The sequence below is a fragment of the Pholcus phalangioides genome, unplaced genomic scaffold (assembly GCF_987345545.1).
Source record: "Pholcus phalangioides strain wild (caught in Gottingen) unplaced genomic scaffold, Ppha-v1.0 ptg000015l_1, whole genome shotgun sequence".
Lineage (NCBI taxonomy): Eukaryota > Metazoa > Arthropoda > Arachnida > Araneae > Pholcidae > Pholcus > Pholcus phalangioides.
The window spans coordinates 2,962,770-2,975,234 of NW_028301608.1; the positions used below are offsets into that span (position 1 = coordinate 2,962,770).

General features: G+C 34.4%; 1 protein-coding gene across 1 annotated transcript in view; it reads right to left on the bottom strand.

The window, feature by feature from the left end:
* LOC149075247 (WD repeat-containing protein 82-like) overlaps positions 1–9,372 on the bottom strand; it is a 50,024-nt gene extending 40,652 nt beyond the window's left edge. The window contains exons 1-3 of the mRNA XM_089242559.1: positions 8,650–9,372; positions 3,997–4,094; positions 330–396 (exon numbers count right to left, since the gene is read on the bottom strand). Coding sequence (XP_089098685.1) covers positions 330–396; positions 3,997–4,094; positions 8,650–8,810 — 326 coding nt within the window. The 5' untranslated portion in view covers positions 8,811–9,372. The remainder of the gene's footprint in view (positions 1–329; positions 397–3,996; positions 4,095–8,649) is intronic.
* Between the last annotated feature and the right edge of the window lie 3,093 nt (positions 9,373–12,465).

The window sequence follows — 12,465 nt, forward strand, 5'->3', positions numbered from 1 at the left end:
AATTGATTTGCACAAAGCTTGACAAATCGAAAAAAATTTTAGGCACCAGCCAAATCTTTTTGGAGCCAAGGATGATTTTAATCTCCTTGAAAAACAGTCCTAAAAATGATAGGGTTTTTTTACTTTCCCAGGACTTAATATCCTTTACCTACATTAAAAGAGACACTGCCACGAAATTAAAAAATTTTGCAATATTCATGGACTCCAAGTTAGAAATTACATAGGCCTACAGAAAATTTTAGGCACCAATACAGATTTTATAGATATCACAGACTTGAATCTCGATCATTTTTAATAACAAGCTCATGTAACATTGATTGAATACTTACTTTTTAGTATGAGCAGCATAGTATCTGATATATTTGTTGTCATGAAGAGACAAATATCGGATGGTATCTGGAAATAAAATGAAAAGGTTTTCATAACATTTTGAAATTCATAAAATTTACTTGTTTTATAAAAATCAAGAGATATGAACAGACAGATACAGAGATATTATTAAAAAATTGTATTATTGGCATAGGGCGTGAGGATTGGAAGGACAATTGCCTCTTGTTCACAATATAGGCCTAACAATTTCTGTGATCCCACGCTTTCTCATATAGAGCATGTATCCACTTAGTTTGTGCATGTATGCACAAACTAAGTGCATAAATTTTGAACCTATTTTTTTCATCTTTATAATAGTTGAGTTAGATTTTGATGGGAAAATTCTGAACAGCCCCAAAATATAAAAAATATTTAATTTTTATATTATATTTTTATATTGTTTGTTGTAAATATAAAAAATATTTACAAGAAACAGAATTTTTCAATGGTTACACAGGGAGGAAAAAATTACTCTTTAAAAGAAAGAGACTTAAAGAAAAAAAAATTATCAAGGTAAAGCATACAACAATGGTACATCAGCATAAAGCAGATATTCTAAAAGTGTGCATACCAGCTTCTGAGGCATCACTCTGAGCTCTCAACATTGATGTGCCCATCTTTGGCCTATTCTGTGGTTCTTTTAAATACTATTTTACAGTATCAATGGATTTGTATTTGTATATATATATAAATTTCGAAAAAAAGATTCTAAATTAGAAATTTTGCATTCATTTCCAAAAATGAACTAAACTAATAATACAATTTTTTATAGTTCAATTACGGGACCAAATATGAAAGTACTGTACTTAGTTGAAAGTTCGAGAATTCAAGTGTTTATCAAAATTACTGGTACGTGATGGGCATGCTGTTTTCCAGCATGCTACCAATAAGCAAATGACTAGCATGTGTGTATTCGAAATAAGCAAGCTCATTAAAGAGCAATTATTATTACACTACTGAATTGCATAACAGTAAATTTTTCCATGCTTGATAGCATGTGGTCAGGGGGAAGGAAGTTGATAAACAAATCTGAACATGCATGCGCGAGTTTAACTACAAACTAGTCTTGTTATTACTTTGTAGCAATGGTTCGATAGCCCCATCGCAAATAATTTCACAAAAAATGAAATAAAATTTTGCAATCGGAAATTTTACATTTATTGGCAAAAACAATTTTCAAATCAAAAATTTTGCAACTGTTGGCAAAAGTATTTTTCAACTCAAAAGCTCTGAATGCATTCACAAAAGCGAATTAAACTAACGATGCAATTTTTTTTTTTCCAAGTTTGACAACAAGGCTAATTTGAAGCACAGATGACTGGTTACCAAGCAAAGATAATTGGAAACAAAAGTCACTTTCCTCTGTGAAGAACGAACCATCAACCTTGCATTATCCAGGCGCATGCTCCACCATTAAGCTACATAGGCATGGTTGGCATGGTATTTACCATTGATGGTTTTTACCGTCTTGGTAAAAACATATTTTTCCCACCCAAGGAAAACCCATGGTTTTTACAACACATTCCAATTTTTTTTTAAACAACTGCAGATACAGTGATTCAGCTTTTTCCACTTTTCTTGAAAAAATGCATGATTCGGATACAGTATTGTGTGAATACAGAACACTAAAATTATTATATTCTTACTAGCATGCATATTAAATTATTCATTTGATCTTATTGTTAGACATTTTCTTGCCATAAACCAGGGCAGATTTCCATGACGACTAGAAAATCAGCATTGGCAACTAAAATTTTCTTCATGTAATTGTTCAATTGAAATCTATGCACGACACAAAATTTTGTCTTTTAACAAAAAAAAAGGATATTTGTAAAAGTACTAAGCAATTTGGCTAGTGCATAAATATATATATTTTTTTAATTGTCAAGCCCTACCGTAAATATATACTAGTCCCATATTCTCATCATATGCTGATGGATTAAAAGAGAAAAGTATGCGCACTATAAATTGTCGTTAAAGTATCCAGGAGTGGGAAGTGACAAAGTAAATTTCGGAGCAGCAAAATATAGGATTCTGAGCAGTTTTTTGAGCAGCATAATATAGGATTCAGAGCAGATATCTATAAAGTGGGGCAGCGAAATTAACTTACAGAATATTTTCGTTACCCCCCACCCCCAGCCCCCTTTCAAAATAAAACTGCACTGTTTTTTGTTATCAAACATCTTTTTATCAGCTTGTTTTTTGTTTTTGGTGTTTCAGGTTTTTGACACCTTGTTTGAAAGAGCAGCTGTCATGAAAATTTTCACACTAGTCTATTTAAGATGATTTTTGCTTATTGGGGGCACTATTTGCTGTTTGGAACAGCAGCCCCTCAAATGGGCTAAAAATTTTCTATAAGTTTTAAATTTCTTTATACTCGGAAAGAAATAGTTGCAAAATGGGAGAGAATTTCAGAAGATTCATCACGATGATTCAGCACTCGTTATTTGGCAACATTGCCGAATAATGAGTGTTAAATCTCCAAAGTTACTAAATTAACATTCGTAATTCTGTGGACTTGCTCTTTTACTCATGGAATGAATTTTTTTTGATGAAACATTGAGATTTGATCGATGATCGACTATAGTAATTTCTGCTGCTTACAGTGATGATATTTTTTCTTTTTTTTGAAAATGGAAACTGACTTACATTTGAGCTTTAAAGCTGAAAGGCCACTCCAAACCATCTTCAGCTGCACGATCACAGTTATTATATGGGTTTCGTGATGGAAAGCCCAATGTGTGAGGGGATGATAGTTTAAATAAGGGGCTGCAGTTATTCCAATTTGATTTTCAGAGTCAAAGTCAAGCCCAGGAACTTGACGAGAAAATATAGAAATTGATTTTTTTTTTTTAAATCTGCTACCTTCTCTCTAATTTCGCAAAATTTTCTGGACTGACTTACAGCAACTCTTCAATGAAAGACCAGATGGATCATTGGTTCTACATTCTTGTAGCACTTTAAAAAAAAATAAAAAACTGTCTTGGGGTAAAGTTGCAAAGGGTAAATAAAAATTAAATATTTTTTTATTGAAAATTTGCGTTCAAATGTTAAAAATATCTCTGTAATGCTTACAAAGCATGAAAAGCATGCACACATGATTAGCCCATGAGTTTTTTCCCCAACACTGTAGTTTACAGTATAGTCAAACAACTTTCCAACAGAGACCACTATTTTTTCACGGTCACGAGACAGTGCGACTACAGAAGATTGGAGGAGGTAGTGATGAAGAGAGAACAACGTAGTAGCAACTGAACAAGCTTTAGTAGCATATGTACTCACGCAGGTCTATTTTTGCTTCGAAAAAAATCAAATTACCATGATTTCAAGGAAAAGTAGTAAAAATCAGATATTTGCATTTATTCATCCAAAAAGACAAATTTTGTATTTATCATACAAAAATTATGTATCCCTAATAATGACCAAAGCAAGGGAACCAATGTTGGCAGAAGTGAGAACCACTGGCCTAAATCGTAAAATGATGGTACATCAGTTTCGAGTCCTATTGTTCTGCTAGGACTGTCAAAAAATGTCTAAACTGAGAAACAGTTGAAGATGGTGAGAATAGAAATAATACAGTGTAACATAAACATACATCTTTCTTTAAAATAAGGATTTGTCACTTACCATCCACTTTGGTTGAACTGTGAATGGCCGTATTGGCGGCATGAGTGTAGCGAATAAGATCAACTCCATATTTTTTGCTATGAAGTGTTTTCAATGGACTTAAGAAAAAGAAAGAAAAATAGATATTATATACAACATCAGCTATTGTATATCAACATGCAGTTTGAAATATTAATTTTAAAAATTACTTTACATCAACTTTTGCAAATGATAATAGAGTCCCTTCACTAGCGAAATTGAGGGGCTGTTCAAAAAGACATATCTTTATTGGAATTGTCTTGCAATTCTGTATAAAGTGCTGTTAGTGAATTATACTCGAGATCGATGTGACCAACTGATTGTGGTGTGCAAGGACTGGTTTGAAGGGAATAGTGTGGACTTTAGTGCTTGTAAAAATATGGCAAATATTATTTGAATTTGTAGATTTCATTTTCTGAGTGTTTTTTTTAAAACATATTTGTGAATTTTTTAATCACGAAAATTGCATTTAAAAAATTTAATATGTAATTTAAAAAAAATTACAAAAGTCATGTATCCCTCTATTTCTTTTGAATGTGCATCTTAGCAAATGATCATTTTGAGAAAATAATCAGAGAAAATTATAATAAGTTATTTAATGACTCAATTGATAGATGAAGTCATGTAAAAAACCCATTGCTTTTAGAAAACGCTGTGGATATGTATACTGAGCTGGTCGTTTATTCTGTGTGCAGCAGAACAAAAAGTGACGCCACTTCGGTGTGTCCATTCTGAAAGTGCATGTGCATTAGTAGCAAGTGGATGTTCAAGAATGAATTGAATTGGGACTCCAGCAAGCTTTGCCGTTTGTCTAGTTAATCGTGTAAAACTGGCAATACAAAGGTTGATGGTTCAAATTCCTCTCTTTCATGTATTGTCGATTTTTTGGACAATTATCAATTTATTTTTCTTTGCTTTTCACTTGCATTTAAAGCTGATATTAAGTGTCGTCATTACTGAAAAGTCACCTGTGATTTCATTTTGGGGTGAAGTGTCATGATGCACCTGGTGCATGGAATGGCAGGTCAGTGAGCAAAGCACGTCCACTGGCCCTGCGCGAGCTGTCATGACAAAATAAAAGTAAAATCACACCAGGCTTATTATAATAAAGATGCAATATGGCAAGCCGGTGAGATGACAATCCAATCTGCTTTACATCGAATAAATGACCAGTGTCATATGTCTCTAAAAGATCCGGCAAGGAGTGTGACGTCACTGCAAGTCTTTTGCCATACACCAAATAAACATCTGGTTTCGTATACGTATCTCGTTTTTACGAAAACTTTTGAATTTCTTAAAGGAATTAATACCTGCTGGGTCAAAATGGCACTGCGACTCCAGTTAAACACATAATTTTCACAATGGCAGCGAAGAGTTGAGTAACTTGCAGCACATTCTAAGACAGCTTGAGTGACGCAGCGTCCCGGATCACTCAAGTGGCTTCCCTAGGGCCATAACTAAACAGCTGCACCAGCACAGGGCCCACTTGGGGGGCAGAAGGGGGGGCCTCAATTCAAATTCTTGTACAGGGCACAGGAATGGCTAGCTACAGTTTTAAACAAATGAAGTGACCCACTCTCCCCAAAAGGTTGAACACCCTTGCTATACATAATCAAACATTCCAAACATCTTCAGAGAGTGGATTTATTCATGGCCAGAATTGAGGGGAGCAACCATGGCCCCCACAACGGTGGGACTGACAGGGATCCAGCCCTGGGACCCGGGACAATTATAATTTTTTGTTTTTTCACAATACAATTTTTTTTTTCAAACTGAGCACAACTCACGTCAGCCATAGGCAATTTACTACCTAGTGAGTTGTGCCGGAAGTGTAAGTGTGTGTATACCTAACAGTCTGAGTGCATATCTAGTGTTGTGTATGATTTTTCTGATACAAATCTACTACAGAAGGGCCAGTGAAGTCTTTCTTGGTGGGCCGTGAAAGATTCCAGGATGCGGGGGCCATGGGGACAACTGCCCTGGGCAGCCAACTGTAAGGAGCGGCAAATTTCAGGAAAGATGTATCGGTTATAAACAGGGTTGGGTTCTTGAAGCCGAAAACCGTCAAAAACCTAAATAAATGATTTTGGACAGGGTTGGGGTTTTGGACAGGACACGTGGGAAAAACTGTCCAAAATCTCCAAGTTTCAAAATGTTATGTGGAAACCTTTGGTTTTTTTGTTTTCCCTATGATACTAACATATTAAAAAAAAATACTAGCAAAAAATAAAACTAATTGAATCAAAAATATTTCAAAAAGATGTCATTTGGTTAATTGTTTCACCAAATTTATGGTTTTAAGCTGGAAATCTGATAGTAAATTGATATCGCTCATATAAATGTTTAAATAAACACTGTTTGCAATTTTTTAGTTTCTCGTAAATGTTATTTCTACTTCACATCTTATTTTTCATGTATGATTATAAAGCAGGTACTGTATTTAGGACAGTGCTTGTCCAAAATCCTAACGCATTTGCCAGAACACTTTCCTTTAGAAAATGCCTATTGAAGGTACTGAATACGGATAGTCACACTTATAATTATTGTGAAACTAAACATATATCATTTTTTATTAGATACCAATATAATGATGTGAATAAATATCAATGGTGTAGTGTTTATTTAATGCAAATTGTTCTATTTTGACTTTTCAAACTTTTTATTGTTAAATTTTCAAGAGTGAACTTTCTATTTTACATTCTTAATTTTCAAAAACTAATTATAAATAAAGAACAATATCCAAAGAAAATGAGGCCACTATGTAGCACCTACACATGACTAACGGAACACAATTTTACAAACACTGATTACGCCTACATGATGATCAAAAGACTTCAAGACCCAAAATTTTTGTTAAATTTAAATTGTTGCTCTTATGTGAGGATAGAAGCCAATATTTCACCAAATAAATTCAAGCTATATTTACAATTCCATCACATGGGGGACAGCAATAAGAAAAACACTGGAAGAAGGCTTATCAAAAGACTGTCTTTAACACAGTTCTTTTATTTTTGTGTTCCCCCCCCCCCCCAAGTTATGCATCAATTGAAAGAATATTTTCAAATTTTGTTATCTTAGGAATAATCTTGGCGCAGATAAGGCAGCTAAATTAGTTATGTGTTATCAAATGTTAAAAGGCGCAGCTGCGCTTGATTATTAGTGTTCGATTACTATGCAAGTTTCATTTCATTCTGTAGTCATATCTACTACTTTTTTATAATTTTCATGTGACAAATTTCTATCCCATTGTATCTTTCATGTTTCCATAAATCTAATATTTAACCTCAAGACCGTTCAGTTTTCAATTGTTTGATAACCTGATATCAGTCATATAACCTTTTTCACATACTGTTTTGAATTTCAAAATTTTATTATATTTAATGTAATTTTAATAATATAATTTATATAATATAAAGTTTATTATTTTATTATAGAAGTTACCTCTTCATCAAATTGCAGTTTTTCACTTATAGTTATAAATAAGAGGTTTTGAACAGTTTTGGACAGGAGGGTTTTGGATATCATTTTGAACACAATAGACTGATGACATGATGAAGAACTTACTTTTTTCATATCGCATTTTATTTTTAAACACTAATTTCTTATAATAATTAAAACTGAATATTAATTATAATTTGCAATTTTAATTTTTTGACAAATAACATTACATATATGGGTGAACGCAGATGTCGAGGAGATATGATCGAAGTGTTCAAAATTTTCAAAGGTATGGATAGGATGGACCATGAACTTTTAGTACATCGCCAATCGACTGCTTTTACAAGGGGACACCAGTATCAATTGGTAAGGGACAATGCAAGATTATGGTGTCGCAGGGAATTTTTCTCTAATAGGGTTGTCAATAAATGGAATAGCTTACCCCCAGAGGTAGTAAATTGTAACACAATTGACACGTTTAAAAAGAAGTATAATAAACATGTTCGGGTAAATCGAGAAGCTATTCATATTTAGAATAAGACAACCATAAGTATTTATGGGCATTGAATAATATTTTATCATGTGTATATATTGTTTATAATGTTTCTAATTACATTTTTAATTGGGTTGCTTTATTTTTTAAATATATGACATCCATATTTGTTATGGGCATACTTTTTCACAGCCACCTCGCTGGGTGTTGTTGTATTTGTATATATGGTGTAAAAAAACTTTTTAAACACCTATCTGTTATGAAAAGAGTACAGCAGATGGTTTATATCAAAGCACATATATAAGCAGTTGATGAAATTTTGGGAGACCAAAGCTGTTCCTAAAATTATCGAATTTCCGTAGAGTGGACGGCAAAATCTTGTTGTCCTCCCTCACAAAAACCCTTGTTACGGCCAGTGCCGTCTTCACGCATAAGCCCACCGGGACTCTGCCTAGGGACTTCTGGAGAAGAGGGAGGCCTGACAAAAATGATAACTGATGAAATTTTCAAGAATTTCCCAGGTAAGGACCCAGAAAAACCACTTTGCCCGAGGACGATCACTTGGCCCCCCATGATGCTCCGAAGACGGCCCCTTGTTTATAACGTGGATGTGTTTAAGCATAAAAGAGAAGAATAAATCCACAATTTTTAAAATCAATCTTGACCACATCAATCCACGTGGGAATACAATAAATAGAACTTACATGCCTTTCTCGCAGTCGTACAAAACGATCGAGTCGTCGTCGCTACTAGAAATCAAAGTTTCGCCATTAGTAGCGAAATCGATGCTGTTTATTCGGTCGGTGTTCTCTCGGAATATCTTGGCGACTCGGAAACTCTGCACGACGTGGTCGATCAATTTCATGACGTCCTTATTTACTTCGTATTATGATTATTCACCGAAATGAATCAATCCCGTAGTAGGGAATAAAAAGAGAGAGGGGAGGGCGGCGCTCCCGCCGTTTGTCCGTGTTTGTTTACTATCTTCAACCCACGAACTCTTTCTTTTCAACCCGAACAATGATTCATTTCCGGCGCGTTTAATTAATTAATTCACCAATTTAATCGTGGCGACACTGCTAAACCTAACAACGTGCTCCATTAGCATCAACTATTTATGACAACATGAATTATTATTATTTTTTTAACTTTCAAAATGCAGTTACAAGGTCGATCATAAGTTGTTGCTGCTGATGATGGTTGCACTTTCTCCATCAATTGATGCTGGATGACTGATTAATAAATATGAATATATTTTACAAAGGGTTCTAAAAAATATCAGGCTTTTTTATTTCAAAATACTCCTTTTATCCATAATCGTGAAACAACGCTTTAAATTAGATGTTATCGTTTTTGATTATAAAATTATTTACATTTGCATTAGACTAAGTACTCTGAGCTTAATTTTTTTGGGGGATGCTTTCCATATTTTTATAAAATTTTAATTACTATTAATAATTTTGAAATCTTTTCCAATTTTTCAACGATGCCTGCTTGAATTTGTTTTTTATTGAAAAATCAAGAATTCAAATTATTTTTCTCCAAGGACATTTCATATTTGGTATGTATGATGAACGTTTCTTTTCGTTGAATTCATTTTAACCCACTGCTATTCACAGCAATCCTTCATTTCCATCGAGATAATATAACGAGTAATATAAGCTCAATGTTCATTTCGGCAAATTTTTAGTGCTATGCAACATTTGGCAACTTTGCTTTAGCATCATTTTTGACGATGTCCTGTATTTTAAATTCGGTATTTTTCTCGAACAAGTATGGTCAGTGTTCTATAAATTGACTTTTTTGGATTGTTAAATCCGTCAAGACCAAAGCTGCATTAAGAGTACACAGAATGGTGTGGTATACATTTCAGTAGAGAATGGACTGATATTTTTCAGTTGAGAATGGGCTGTTATCAGAGGATGGCCCGATATTTTCAGTTGAGAATGGACTGTTATCAGAGGATGGCCTGATATTTTCAGTAGAGAATAGACATATCTTTCAGTACACAGAATGGTGTGGTATACATTTCAGTAGAGAATGGACTGATATTTTTCAGTTGAGAATGGGCTGTTATCAGAGGATGGTCTGATATTTTCAGCAGGGGATGGTTCAGTGGTGAATGGACTGATATCTTTCACTGCAGAATGGTGTGGTATATTTTTCAGTAGAGAATAGACATATCTTTCAGTACACAGAATGGTGTGGTATACATTTCAGTAGAGAATGGACTGATATTTTTCAGTTGAGAATGGGCTGTTATCAGAGGATGGCCCGATATTTTCAGTAGAGAATAGACATATCTTTCAGTACACAGAATGGTGTGGTATACATTTCAGTAGAGAATGGACTGATATTTTTCAGTTGAGAATGGGCTGTTATCAGAGGATGGCCTGATATTTTCAGTGGAGAATAGACATATCTTTCAGTACACAGAATGGTGTGGTATACATTTCAGTAGAGAATGGACTGATATTTTCCAGTTAAGAATGGGCTGTTATCAGAGGATGGCCTGATATTTTCAGTTGATAATGGACTGTTATCAGAGGATGGCCTGATATTTTCAGTTGATAATGGACTGTTATCAGAGGATGGCCTGATATTTTCAGTAGAGAATAGACATATCTTTCAGTACACAGAATGGTGTGGTATACATTTCAGTAGAGAATGGACTGATATTTTTCAGTTGAGAATGGGCTGTTATCAGAGGATGGCCCGATATTTTCAGTTGAGAATGGACTGTTATCAGAGGATGGCCTGATATTTTCAGTAGAGAATAGACATATCTTTCAGTACACAGAATGGTGTGGTATACATTTCAGTAGAGAATGGACTGATATTTTCCAGTTGAGAATGGGCTGTTATCAGAGGATGGCCCGATATTTTCAGTTGAGAATGGACTGTTATCAGAGGATGGCCTGATATTTTCAGTAGAGAATAGACATATCTTTCAGTACACAGAATGGTGTGGTATACATTTCAGTAGAGAATGGACTGATATTTTTCAGTTGAGAATGGGCTGTTATCAGAGGATGGCCCGATATTTTCAGTTGAGAATGGACTGTTATCAGAGGATGGCCTGATATTTTCAGTAGAGAATAGACATATCTTTCAGTACACAGAATGGTGTGGTATACATTTCAGTAGAGAATGGACTGATATTTTCCAGTTGAGAATGGACTGTTATCAGAGGATGGCCTGATATTTTCAGTAGAGAATAGACATATCTTTCAGTACACAGAATGGTGTGGTATACATTTCAGTAGAGAATGGACTGATATTTTTCAGTTGAGAATGGGATGTTATCAGAGGATGGCCTGATATTTTCAGTTGATAATGGACTGTTATCAGAGGATGGCCTGATATTTTCAGTAGAGAATAGACATATCTTTCAGTACACAGAATGGTGTGGTATACATTTCAGTAGAGAATGGACTGATATTTTTCAGTTGAGAATGGGATGTTATCAGAGGATGGCCTGATATTTTCAGTTGATAATGGACTGTTATCAGAGGATGGCCTGATATTTTCAGTAGAGAATAGACATATCTTTCAGTACACAGAATGGTGTGGTATACATTTCAGTAGAGAATGGACTGATATTTTTCAGTTGAGAATGGGCTGTTATCAGAGGATGGCCCGATATTTTCAGTTGAGAATGGACTGTTATCAGAGGATGGCCTGATATTTTCAGTAGAGAATAGACATATCTTTCAGTACACAGAATGGTGTGGTATACATTTCAGTAGAGAATGGACTGATATTTTCCAGTTGAGAATGGACTGTTATCAGAGGATGGCCTGATATTTTCAGTAGAGAATAGACATATCTTTCAGTACACAGAATGGTGTGGTATACATTTCAGTAGAGAATGGACTGATATTTTTCAGTTGAGAATGGGATGTTATCAGAGGATGGCCTGATATTTTCAGTTGATAATGGACTGTTATCAGAGGATGGCCTGATATTTTCAGTAGAGAATAGACATATCTTTCAGTACACAGAATGGTGTGGTATACATTTCAGTAGAGAATGGACTGATATTTTCCAGTTGAGAATGGGCTGTTATCAGAGGATGGTCTGATATTTTCAGCAGGGAATGGTTCAGTGGAGAATGGACTGATATCTTTTAGTAGAGAATGAGCTGTTATTTGAGGATGGCCTCTGATAACAGCCGAGAATGGTGTGGTATACTTTTTTGTGTACAATGGACTGATATTTTTATGAAACTTGGAAACCCCTGCGAAAGAGCTTTAAGGGGGGAAAAAATTGCTATTTTTGAAAAATTTTGTGATGAATAGGACGGATTGTTAATTCCGAAAAACTACTGAAAAATACTGTATAGAAATGAATTTGTTTTATATAGAGAAATATGAAAAATGACCTACAAAATTTGTTTTATGTCCGGTAGCATGAATTACAGCTTACGTTACATTAAAAGTTATAGCATCTTCATACATTTGTGTACATTTGTGTAAACAGTGACATACAAATACCTAAGATATGCAAAGTAAAAAAAA